The sequence below is a fragment of the Lactuca sativa genome, chromosome 2 (genome assembly GCF_002870075.4).
Source record: "Lactuca sativa cultivar Salinas chromosome 2, Lsat_Salinas_v11, whole genome shotgun sequence".
Lineage (NCBI taxonomy): Eukaryota > Viridiplantae > Streptophyta > Magnoliopsida > Asterales > Asteraceae > Lactuca > Lactuca sativa.
In genome coordinates this window covers 231,401,218-231,414,742 of record NC_056624.2, presented here as the reverse complement: position 1 = coordinate 231,414,742, position 13,525 = coordinate 231,401,218, and the positions used below count along the sequence as shown (strand labels likewise).

General features: G+C 37.9%; 2 protein-coding genes across 3 annotated transcripts; both read right to left on the bottom strand.

Annotated features, from left to right (window-relative positions):
• Positions 1–772: 772 nt before the first annotated feature.
• LOC111896295 (membrane steroid-binding protein 1) lies at positions 773–2,079 on the bottom strand. The gene is made up of 2 exons (XM_023892298.3): positions 1,697–2,079; positions 773–1,308 (listed from the first exon to the last, which is right to left on the bottom strand). The coding sequence occupies exons 1-2, from the start codon at positions 2,005–2,007 to the stop codon at positions 921–923; spliced, it is 699 nt and encodes a 232-aa protein (XP_023748066.1). The 5' UTR covers positions 2,008–2,079; the 3' UTR covers positions 773–920.
• A 3,067-nt stretch (positions 2,080–5,146) lies between these two features.
• LOC111896301 (F-box/LRR-repeat protein At3g48880) lies at positions 5,147–8,084 on the bottom strand. Of its 2 annotated transcripts, none has more exons than XM_023892312.3 (3): positions 7,921–8,084; positions 6,228–6,627; positions 5,147–6,008 (listed from the first exon to the last, which is right to left on the bottom strand). In XM_023892312.3, the coding sequence occupies exons 2-3, from the start codon at positions 6,578–6,580 to the stop codon at positions 5,447–5,449; spliced, it is 915 nt and encodes a 304-aa protein (XP_023748080.1). In that variant the 5' UTR covers positions 6,581–6,627; positions 7,921–8,084; the 3' UTR covers positions 5,147–5,446. The 2 variants fall into 2 exon arrangements, with proteins under 2 accessions (XP_023748080.1, XP_023748081.1); XM_023892313.3 differs by lacking the exon at positions 7,921–8,084 and adding an exon at positions 7,767–7,914.
• Between the last annotated feature and the right edge of the window lie 5,441 nt (positions 8,085–13,525).

Here is a 13,525-nt window from a genome sequence, read left to right as displayed (position 1 = left end):
ATTTGGTACGATATTAGTAGCAAAATTTTTATAACTATAATTAATATGGTATATGGTTTAAAAAAAATAACCGGTACCGTACCAATTCCTCCCCCTAGAATAAACCATCACCTTGGTGACCTAGCGATGGAAAGTTTTGGGAATCAAAAGGGGAGGTGACTCCTAGGTTTCGATCAAAGGGTGGCCACCAGCCTCCCAAGTTGATGCTTTAAACAACATGTGTGTACTACCGGATGGACGAAGGGACCGAAGGTTTCCCTTCCAGGTCACTGGTGATGACTCGGGTGGGGTCCTCGGTTATCAATAAAAAAGTTGTTATTGTAACTACAAATTGCATGATCTTCATCTTCTAAAATGTTGCTCGAGGATGAAGATGATATAGCATTATAGCTTTCAATTCTCACCCTTTGTAAGCAAATTATTATAAATTGGGAGTGAAGCAGTTGTGTAAAATTGTAAGGGATTAAAGGGCTACATATCCGAGGGAAAAAATATGAAAGTTGTCATCGCTCTAAAATAAGGGAAGAGGGAATGTGGTGTGTGGCCCTTCACCCAACCGGGGCCACCCTCGGGGCACCATGGCTCCACCTCAACACCCCGCATGGGGTGGAGACCAGAGAGAGGTATAAGAGTTTAGTCTTACAGATATAGATGGGCGGTGAATACATATTAGATCTCATTGCAACAATGTGGTGTTCAGTAGTGTTCTCTCGTGAAACATCTCAACCAAAACAAACTATTCCTATCAGTTCAACTGATAGAAATATAAAACTTGAAACAATATTTGATTGAGTTTTTTCATATAACACAACACCCATGTATGTTGACAAATACCCAATATGGTGGTCCCTATTATTAAAAGTAAAAGAAAATGAACAACTTTAAACCATGGTTACACCCATTTATCACAAATCATAAGCTCATTCTTCTTTATTGGCTTCACTTGTTACAGTACTTACATTTTCCGATGGAGCATCTTCTGTAACCTTATTGTGATGATCAGCAGCAACCACAGTGTCGGTGGGCTGGGCTGCACTGGACTCAGCAGGCTCAGTGGGTGTGGCCTCAGACTCAGAGGTTGATGACTCAGGCTCAGGTGCTGCGGGTTCAGGGGTTTTGATAGTTCCTACTTTAGCATACTTGCTCATGAATTTGTATTCCCAATCACGTAAGGCGTCCATCTCGAACATACCAAGACCACTGATATCACCTGTCAAATCTTTCTCATCAAATGACATTTTTGCAAGTGCTCTGCTAGCATCTTTTCCGGCGAACAGTGCATAGGGACCACCTGGTCCGTAAAACATTCTGAAAAGTACACAACAAATGAAAAAGGTCACCATAAAAAGGCAAAGCACTAAATCTGACCCACTATCCATGGTCCAACAAATTCACTAAAGGGACTTTATATCAAAAGTTAACACCAATTTCACATAAAAGGGAACCCCATCGATTTCATGACGATTATGTCCCTCTCCATGAGGTAAAGCATCAAGGGATCACATCAAACAGGATAGAAATCAATAAACTTCACCGAAGAACAGAAAACCCCAAATTGCAAAATTTTGAAAGCACTAAATTAGTATCCGTCTAAGCTAATACATCATAACTTCAGTTCATATATCAATTACCGAACTTTAATTTATGTAACCAGCTTTAAATTATAAGAGAAATAGAGCGATTTACGAGGATGTACCTGCTTTGCGAGACATCGTAGATCTGACCTTTTATGGCCATAAGCAGAGGTTTCTTAGGATCGTTGCCGTCGTAAGCCTTCAACTCCTCTTCGGTTACCTCTCCGAGCTGAACCGGCGGCGGGAGAGGTTCCGACTCCTCGAAAGAACTAGACCTTGGTTGTACATGATGATCGGAGGAGCCACCGAACATAACGGAGAAGACATAGTAGATGGCAAGTCCTAAAGCAACTACAGTGAAGAAAGTGGTTGGAGAGAGTCCGGTATATGCGGTTATGGATTCTTTCAGAGTCTCCAGAAGTTCCACGGCCATGGCGGATTGATGATCGAGGTGTGGGTGTGAGAAAAGTTATTGTGAACGGAAATGTTGCTCGCCCTAAATTATATGGACAAAATATTCATTAAGATTCCATGTTAACATTAATATATTTTTTATTTTATTTAAAAAAAACAAAACATGGAACGTAAATTATGATAAAAATATTTTATATATATATTGTTATTATTTAATAACAATATCTTATAGAAAAAGAAAAGTTTCATATCTAATTATGTTGCATGTTTTAAATTTTTATTAACATGACATTCTTATTTGAGAAAAGAAAATGTACATTTGGATTTCATTAAGTTAAATAGTCAAAAGTCTACTGACATTACCATGAGTTATCATATTTAAAATTGCCATTACAAATGCTTAGTTTATCTGAAAAAAGTTTTTAAAAGATATTAAACTATTGTTGTGACCTTTAGAAATATGAGAACACACAAGTATAGTACCGCATTAATATTTGAAATATATATTTCTTGTTCTGAAGATATAACGTCCCTTCTTATTTTCTCTGATATTACATTTTCATGAAATCTCAAAATAAAAAATTTACATAAATATTAATAGTCAATTAGATGGTATACAAAAAGAAATAAGTAATTGGTCAAAGAAGGGCAGCAGTGGCCCGATTTTGACAAACCTCCAAAGCCTTTGAAGTTTGAAGCATGTATGATGTATCGCATTAGTCTCAACACACCATATAGGGTTTAGGCATCTCCTACACAACAGAACAAAAATCTTGTTGTTGCATCATTTTTGTATCATTTAACTTCAATCCAACAATATTTGGTATGACAAACAAATAGAAAAATCAAAAATAAAATTTCCGATTCAAAAGTAATCGGACATCATTGACTAATTGTAACCAACTACTCTACATTTGTCATGACATCGATTGGTGGGGAACCAAAGTTATTTATGTCATTAATCTTATTAATTGATGTTCTACATTTGTCATGACATCGATTGGTGGGGAACCAAAGTAATTTATGTCATTAATCTTATTAATTGATGTATTGATAGAATGTTTGTCAGGATTAATGAAGTAAACTTTTTTTAAGAAAATGATACACCTAGAGAAATAAAAAATAAATAAAAGTACATTAAACTTAATTATTTTTTGAAACGGCAAATTATAAAACACCACCACTAGCAAGTAGCTAAAACACGACAAAACAAACAATGTCCATATTTCCGAGACGGGTCAAAGGCGAACAAATCTAATATATCTAATTATAGAGTTGAGTATACTCATATATTTACACTAAATGTATGACAATGAAATAACATTATTTGCAATCTTAAAGGGGAGATATAAATCTTTTTGAACACCTTGTTTCCCGAAGTCTAAACACCATAACAAATAGTAGTTTATGGATGTGATGATATTGCGTCCAAGGACGGTGATCCCAAATGACAGCAAAATCGATGAAATCAACCGCTACGAAAAATTGACAAATTAGAATATCACACCATTTTAGCACCCATTCTATAGCAATCTTAGCCGAGTCGCATCTGATAAGCACATGGTCGATTGTTTTATTTTCTTCACCGCAAAGAGCACAAAAAGGAGATTGAATGTTGACCCCAAACAGTCTAGTATTTCGTCAGAATCAAGAGAAGTTCTTGGTTGATTGTTGTATCCTCTAGACAGATCCCTACAAGGGAAATTTCTATCTTAGGACACTGCAATTTGCAAGCCTCAATCTACATAATTTCGTTTTTTGTGTTTCTGTTGTAAACATAAACCATCAAGTATGTTTTCTGTAAACTGATTCTTGTATATTTCATGTATATATCTCAATTTCGTTTGTTTTATTTCAATTAATCTTGTTGATTGTATATTTATGTCATAACATTAATTACTTTCGGATCTCCCGTTTGATACGCATTTTTCAGGTTCAAATAGATCTTTCTGGTTGAATGGACCAGAAAGACTGTTTGATTTGCACAAAAAAAAGGATATTTCCTGGTAAGATATGTCTTTCCCAAAAAGCCCTAAAATCATATATTTCTGACTGAATGGGCTGGAAAGACAATTATGCATCAAACCTTGTGTCTTTCTTTCTTACTTGGATTATTAATTTTTTTAAATAACTTTTTTTTAATTTATTTTTTATTTTTTATTATTTTTTTTCATCATTCAGCACAGTCAATCAGATATACAATCAAACAACATGGTTTCTTTTCCAGTCAGAAAATTTTCCCAGACAACACTTTATCAGACAGCACTTTCCCAGACAGAAACTATCAAACGGGACCTAAGTCTCCACCATCATTTTGTAATTAGAGCTAGTTTTTGAGTTTTGAATGAACCAACTCCAATGCCCCTTTACTGTTTGAGGCAATAACTTTCGGCCATGCAACCCAATGTATTTTAGACTTTTCATCCCCTCCACCCCAAAGGAATTACAACTTATTGCAATATAATCAGTCGTTATGTTGATTCCACACTCTTGGGGTTTTTTTGCAATTTAACCAGTCGGTTTCTTCACAATATTAGGATGTATAGAAACACAAAAAATGGAACTCGATACCCTAAAGGAGCAAAAAAAAAAAAAAAACTCATGAAATGAAGTGTTATCATATTCACTACCATTATCACATTTGAGGAAATTGACGGTACATCTTAATTGATTGATTTTAATTTATGTGGAAAAATGAAGGAATTTGATAAAAACGTGAATGTTTTGTTTAAAGGGGTAGTCCCAAAGAAAATGCAAATTGTCAAACATTACAATAAAAAAAACTCATCAAATTCAATATTTTATTTATTACGAGGAGTGAATTGTCTACAATGATGCGACATCCGTTACCATCATAAATAAAATGAGAGTCATGATTACTAGAAAAGGAACATGAGTACACTTGTAGTTCCATGTACATGGTTTGTGGCTTGTGGTCCATAATCCAACCTTGGCCATTCAACCAAAAAAAAAAAAAAAAACTATAGCAGCAAGGTGAGCTGGTCGTTTGAATTGAGCCTGTTGAGTAAGTAACAGACTCACATAAACCTTTTTAAATAGTCATTTAAAAACTCAGGTGATTTTCCTTATCCTTGTTAAAAAAAAAAAAAAAAAAAAAAAAAAAAAAAAAAAAAAAAAAAAAATCAATCTCTCCAATCTTGTCGTTTGTAAGAAAGGCATCTAAAATTTAAGACAACAATACATGTATAAAACAGTAATAACCCTAAGTACTTAGGATATGAGACTTATGAATGAAAAGAAAACTGCACGAAACTTGTCCTAAAAAGCACCAAATAATACGAGGGCAGCAGCAGCTGAACATCTCAGATAAACCCCTTGTTTGGTGTGGTGCAACCTAACCATAAATGTATCCAATTATATGTTTCTCCATATATATACAAAAAGCTAATCAAAATCATCCACCAACATCTTAAATCCATGATCAAAAACCCCAAACCTCAAACCGCAAGACTTTTTACCTCATCTTCCTTCCACAGCCCTTCTTCATACTTGTACCACCTCACAAGCCCTTCATCAAGCTTCATTCTGTGACACATGATACACGATTCATCATCCATGCATGTCAAGAACTGTCGCAACCTTGAAGCCTTCTTGAAAATCGAATCATCGAGCTCGGTCACCACTTTGCGAGTTGCAGGTGGTGGAGGGGCATCTATGATGAGAGAATGAGATATGTTGAGCACTTCAAGGTTCTTTAACCCGTTTAGGATCAATAAAAGGGCGTCCTTGTACACAATGGAGACACGAAGGCTTAGCACTTTTAGGTTAGGGACACAACGGATGAGTGTCTGCACGCATAACATGTCACATGGCCCCATGATTTTGAGTTCTGAAAACTTCTTGCAGTGCTTTGAGATTTCTTCCATGAAATAAGGTGGATTCGCTATGCTTGGCATTGTGAGGGATTCGAGATTATTCCACTTGCTAATAGCCTTGCATATACCCGTCCTTTTTATACGGTTCCATGCAGGTAACACCAAGCGCTTCAGATTTGGCGTCCTGCATAAACAATACAATAAGTGACATGACATAACATAACAGGTTAAACTGTGTTTGACATGCATTGGACTGGGACTGAGACCGATGTCAATGGAACAAATATTTCCCTCCTTATCCCACCTTTAAGGGGTGGGACAAAAGATTGAAATCTTTGTTCCATTCAGTTCAATGTATGTCGAACACAGTACAGCCTGTGGGCCCTGATGGTTGAGATGATACCTTTCAGCGGTGTAGGTCAACTGATCATCGCTGACGTAGAGATTGAAATGGAAGATCAAAGTTGTAATGCTTCCACGGCTAAGATTCAGAGCGATCTTCAAAAGCCGTGTGAGTTGTTTATCGGATCTTCCATCGACATAAACATAAGGCTCGAGGGGAATCTTTATGAAGTTGGATCTCAACATTGATAAATCAAGAGTTTTCCATAATAGGGGATCACAAGCAGCTAAACGCCATGTGCTGCAGATATGACCGATACCAGAAGTCAACTCAAAAACATCAAACCTTTGAAATATCTTCACCAGAATGTCAATATCTAACTCCTCCCACTTTGTCGTTTCATCATGTTCCATTCTTGACTTCTCACAGAAATAATCCAGTCTTGCAACAATCAACGGACCTAATTGATGCAAAAAGTTAGGTTTTTTAGTTATGTATCTTTTCACAAGAAAGACCAATATTAGCTGATAAGGCTTTGTGAGATTGCAAATAAAAAAAGGTTGAATGCAAGAAATAGCAATGTACTTTTATTTGTTCCTATTACAACATTGTACATATACTTCATCACATAAATATATATTGAGTAAAACAAGAAAATTAAACATTTTTAGGCTTGGGCGAACATATAATTCATCTAGTAAAGGAAATCAACATTTATATGTCAACTATGGTAATTGTTTCTGCCACAATCTTTACACAAAAACCAAAACTGAGGACATGTATTTTCCAACTAGGCTTTTCCTGAAACATATTAGGGAACTACCCTTTTATCAAACATTACGAGCATTTTTAGAACAAAAAGGAAGTTATTGTGCGCTTCAGTCTCAATGTAAATTGGAATTCAGCAAAAATCCTTGTCGTAATTATAGCCAATTTTGGGATTTGTAAAATACTAGTGCAAGATCGGCGTCAGAAAACACAGGGCAATCAAATTTAACTGCGGTCTTCCTAATGTTTCTAAATTCGACTTTGATCGACGAACAGATGGAGAAATTAATCATTATTACACTGAGAGGAGCCGAAAGCCCCAACATTTTTATACAGATTGCTACAGCTAACCACTTGATTCTTACTTAAACTTAATCGATCGAAGAGTATGACATAATTAGCTTAAAATGGAGCAATTCGCATCTAATCCAAACCCCTAATCTACAGAAATTATAAGACCCCATCCTCGTAATTAAAGCCAATTTGGGGGTTTGTGAAATTCTAGTGCAAGATCGGCCTCAAATAACACAAGACACTCAAATTTAACTGCGTTATTCCCAGTATTTGAAAATTGGAATTCGATCGACGAAAAGATGGAGAAATAAATCGTTATTTCACTGACAGGAGTAGAAAGCCCCAACCTGTTAATCAGATTGCAACGGGTAACTACTGGAATTCTTACTTTTACTGTATCGATCGAAGATTAAGCAGAATTAGCTTGGAATGGAACAATTCGCATGCAATTCGTAAATAAATTCACAAAACTTAACATTCAAACTTATGTTAGACATTTGATTATTGAGGTTAACATCCGAAAATCGAGACGCATACCAGAAATACCCGATTCCTGACAAGATCGCACAAATCAGTCTCGATTCGATTGAAAAGAAAGAGAAAAATGATGACAAGTGGAACTATCAGATACACAGTAATAAGACATGCGAAACACGTAGGGGGGGAAGAGAGCGAGAGAGGAGGGACATACCTAGAAGCTCTTCTGCTTCCTATTCTCGAACGGGCCCTTTTCATTTAGTCGTAGGATTCGACCTTTTTCTATTGAAAAAGATCGGAAATTACGGTAATTGATGCCACGTTAAAGCTGGAACCCCTGGATCTTGTGTCCAAACGACAATGGGCTTCCCTCCGGTAAAATCTAAATTCGATCCTTACCAACAAGCCAAGGCTGTCTATTTTTCTTAAAAAGTCATATAGTAAAATAACGCAAGATTTCCTTTTCCATTCTTTATTTATTTAATATACAGTAAAATAAAATACCAAAGTTATCAAAACCGGATATATTATCAAATAATCAAATGTTATATGACCGTGCTAAGGTAGATTCTGGACATCCTTTATTCACCATACGACCGTTCCAGCAACATGCTCATGTCGACGCAAAAATTATTTGTAACCACCTCCATTAAACATGTTTTTGAGTATACTTCACATAGAGTATGATTTTGGGAGTATTTTTTTTTTTTTTTTTTGGAGAATTCATCTATTTCATATCAAGAACAATAATTTTTCCTAACCTTTTAAAATATTATATTTGCCAAAACCATTTTTTAAACATATTTTAACAATTTATAATCAATTGTTATGTCTAAAATCATTATAACTTCAAAAAAAATTACCATATTACCCTTAAATATTAAAACCCTTCTCTCTCTTTAACCTTCTAAGGTTTAGAAGTGTACGTATCCTATAATGGTTACAGTCCATCGATCTTTGAAGAGCCAATTTGTATCTAGTTGTCTTTGTATATAATCTAGTCTAGGTGTTAAATATACTTGGTATAGCCATCTTGTACTATATTGAAATCTATATCATGTGATAAAACATTAATTATCTGTCATATCCCTAAATTCTTTTGTTATTGTATACTATAATTCTGGAAATTGATGGGCATCTTGGATAACTTTTATGGTCAGGTCAAGTAGACACAAGAAACATTGCATCTAAACCATTATCAAAACCTCTCCAAATGGAACATGTTTCCAATCAAGGCTCATCGATTAGTATAGGCCAATTCAAGCCATAATTACATTCAAAGTGGAAAGATACAACATGTATCATTTTCCAGTAATCTCTAATCTCTTTATTTATCAATTCCAAACAAACGTGTAGTTCATATGGATGCGTATGAATCCACCTCGTGTGTCACCGAATTTGCTATTAGCAGTAAATAAATAAATGTAGGTATAATCCAAGACTAATGGTTGATCAATTTTATGCTAAGAAGGGGTTTAATATTAAAGGTTAATATGGTCAGTTTCTATTTAAACTATAATGAGTCTTAAATATAATAATCAATTATAAATTGTTAAAAAGTATTTATTTATTTTTTTTCAGGCAAATACGATATTTGTTACATTTGGTTCAGGTATTATTATTTCTCAATATTTTAGGGTTTTGGGCTGGAACTCGACGAGTTGGGGAGCTCCAACTCGTCGTGTAGAGATTTATTTGGACGCGGGTTTAAGGACTCAACTCAGCGAGTTGGGGAGCCCCAACTCGACGAGTAGACGCCGGAAAGGAAAACCCTAATTTTCAGGGTTTGCACCATATTTAAAGGCCTTAAGCCTCATTATTAGCCCCCTTATCGCCCCTTTGTCCAGAGAATTCCTAGTTCGTGCTTTTCCTACCATTTTGAGTGTGTGAGAGCTTAAAGAGTGCCTTTTGGTGTTTATGTGAAGAAGCTTGAAGTGGTTGGTGTATAGCTAAAGAGAGAGGTTATAGATCCGGTGTTTACTCTATTGTGCAACCATTTTAAGGTATAAAGTTGATACCTTGACATTTTATTGCTTAGATTCTCTCTTATGAAAGTATATGGTCATTTTTAGCTTATCTTGGGGTCATTCTTGGATTTGAGCATGTCATGAATGTAACGCCCCGTTTATTCAAGTAAATTTATAAATGTAATTCCTGGATTAGTTTGTAAATAATTTTGGAGATTTAGGGTGGTTTGGTAATTTCTGGATTCAATTTGAGATAAATCTTGAGGGAAGGACTAAAGTGTAAGTTTCGGATGTAATTTGAAAAGGATTTTAGAATTGGGGGTTGCTTGGTAATTTTTAGGATCTAAATTGAAAGGAATTGGGAGTGTTGGGGGCTGAAGTGTAAATTACAGACTTGTTTTGAAGAGTTATGAGAAGGAGGGACTGGAAGTGTCAATTTCGCTTGAAGTTTGAATGAGCACGGGATTGAACTCGGTGGTATATCATTCCCGTCATAAGGTCATCACTCCCAAAACCCTAACCCTATCCTTATGAAACCGCCGCCATGCATGCCCCTCCAGCCGCCACCGCCGATCTCAGGTCCGATTGCCATCCCTCCACCTGCAACCTTACCGTCGGACGCCACCCAACAGCCCCTGATGCCGATGTCGTTGTGTGCAACCGTAAGAGTCGACGAAAACCAAAGATGGAAGCCGAGAACGTCGTCGGATGGTCCAGGAGCGATCAGGAACTTCTCGGTATGCCAGTAGCACTTGATTTATTCATTCTACTCTTCGATTTCAACTTCGGGATCATTGTTGTCGCCGACAACGACTTTTGGTCACTACCCCCCCAGCTTGTTTCAGCGTCGTTAGCCGCCTAGTCGGTGGTGGGAGCGGTGGTCTCGTGTCACGCAAAGATACGTGTTGCTGTTGAACCATGAAGTGTTGTGAGATTGTTGCTGGCCGGAAATCAAGGAAAAGAACCACCATGGCCGCCTGTCATGGTGGTCGTCGCTATTGCCGCCTCCCGGTGATGTTGTCACCGCTATGAGCCACCAAGCGGGTGGCTGGGGTGCACATCGCAAATCAGAAGCCTGTATGTGTGGGTTTATTTCAATAGAGAAGTGTGTGGAAGTTTATTTGGCCGGAAAAGCCATCACTACCACCGTGAGGTGGTGGCTGCCGCCACGAGCCACCGCCAGCCACCATGGTGTGGTTGTGTGTGTGTATGTTAGTTAGTTAGTGTTGTGTGTTCATTTTGATTAAAGCATTATAACTGTAATTGCCAAAAGAATAATGAAAAGAAATGGATCCGCCGTCGTGAGCCGCCATTGACCACCACTACCTGAGGTGGTAGTGGGTGGTGCCCCTCAAGCAAACCCTAATGGGCCTAGCAAGACCCTAATGGGCTTAAAGGTTAATTTTGGGCCTATTGGGCAATGTTTGATTGGAAACCCTAATTGTGAGAAATTAGGCCTTAGACTTATTGGACCCATCTTTGGGTCATTGGGATTGGAGTGTGTATTAAGCCCAAGTCACTCCATATCACTTATCTAGTAGAGGAAAGGACTTAATGGATTAAGTCCTTAATGGGTTAAGTAAGAAACACTTAACCCTAGTTATCATTTTATGTGAAACCCTAATTTCACTTGGGCTTTGTGTTGGGCCATCCAAGAACAAGCATATGGACTAGAATAATTTATTAGGCTTTAGGGTAAGGTCCATATGAAGGATTGGGCCCAATTTGGAAAATTGGGCCATAGATGGGCCATATTTTGGGCCTAGATGGTTGTGTGATATTGGGTCCTTAGAATGAGACATGTTGGACTGGACTTATCAATTGGGCCTTGAGGGAAGTCCATGTAGAGGCTTGGGCCCAATTTGGAAAATTGGGCCATATGTTGGGCTTTGATCCTTAGTTGACTTTGGGCCTATGGATTTGGGCCTTGGGCTTGGGTAAGCCAAGCTAGGGGTAATGTAGTAATTATCAAAAGTATGTATTTATAGTATGTGTTAGAACCCAATTATTAATTAGGTGTCATTTTGGTGTTGACAGTTCGGGAATCTGTCATCCAACAGCTAGGGTTAAGTCTGCGGGACTTCAGCAGTATGAGATTGTGTCTACGGGACTTCAGCAGTGTGAGGCGAGTTTCCTTCTAGTAGGAACGGGTCTACGGCCACTATGCCGGCCCGTTTAAGTTAGCAGTAGTTCCGGACTTCAGTCCGATGCAGTAATTCAGTATGCTTGGTGTCTTTGTGATACAGACATGGTATGAGTTATGTGTTCCGGACTATGGTCTGATGCAATATGCAGTATATGTGTTCATATTATATGCTATGATTATGTTATGCTATGTTCAGTTAGTTCCAGACCTTGGTCCAATGCAGTAGTTAGAGTGCTTGATGTCTTTGTGATTCAAGCATGTTTTGTGTTATGTGTTCCGGACTCTTTCCGATGATGTATGCAGTATATGTGTTATGTTAGTAGTTATGATTATGTTATGCTATGTTCAGTCAGTTTCCGTACTTCGGTCCGATGCAGAGGGCAAGGCCCTGGTAGTTCCTGACTTCGGTCTGATGCAGTTTCCGGACTTCGGTCCGATGTAGAGGGGCCCTGGTAGTTCCGGACTTCGGTCCGATGCAGTTTCCGGACTTCGGTCCGATGCATAGGGCAAGGCCCTGATTAGTTCCGGACTTTGGTCCGATGCAGTTTCCGGACTTCGGTCCGATGCAGTGGGTAAGGCCCAGTAGTTGCTTTATATGTTATTGTATGGTATGCGGTAGTTTGGGGGAGCTCACTAAGCTTCGTGCTTACAATTTCAGTTTTGGTTTCAGGTACTCAGTTTTCAAAAGAGGAGCTCGGGAAGATTGCAGCGCACACACCATTTGTTCAGCCTGGGATGTTTATACTCTGATATATTTGACAGTTCTTATGATATTTTGAGATACATAGCTTATGATTTTTTTACATGAGGTTTATCGACTATGGTTTTTATTATTAAATTAAACGAAATTTTCAAACTGTGATTTTGGGATGTTACAATAAAGCTATGAATTCAGATATGGACATCTTATGGCCTATTTCGACTTAAAGTTGCCATCTTTATCTAGTCTTGGCCCTCCTTCATGTCCTAAATCCCTTAATAAGCTATGTTTGAGTGTTTTAGCCCCCTTAATGCCATGCATGGACATAATGTTAGCAACTTTACATGGTATCTTCACCATAGGGGATTAGATCTATAGTTTAGGGCTTTAGACTCGCTGGAAAAGTGGTTGAATGTGTTAAGACTAGGAAAACTCGACGAGTTTCCTTACCAACTCGGCAAGTTGACTCGGGTTTCCCCGATCCTATGGACATTGTGCGAACTCGACGAGTTATCCTGTCAACTCGGCGAGTTGACTAGAGTTTTTATCGATTTTGCTGAGAACTGAAGGAACTCGACGAGTCAGCAATTGCACTTGACGAGTTGGGTCAACATGGAATGTTGACCTTGACTATTGACTTTGACTTGGACCAGGGTTGACCAAGTTTAACTTTAAGGGTATCTTTGTTAATTCAGGATTTTATGGAAGTTAGTTGTAGGGTGGTTGTAGGCGGTTGAGTTCGGAGTTGTGAATTGGTATTGGATCTTACCAGTTCAACATTTCTTGAGAGGTGAGTCTCCTCACCATACCAATGGGTCGAAGGCACCTAGGCCGACCCATTTTGTGATATGTGGTACACTAGTTGGTTATGTGCTATGTGGTATACTAGTTGTCTCTGTGATATTTATATGAAAGACCATGGGGGAGCCCATGGCACTTGGATATCAGACCATGTAGGGGAGCCCATGGCATTCCAGGTAAAGACCATGGGGGAGCCCATGATACT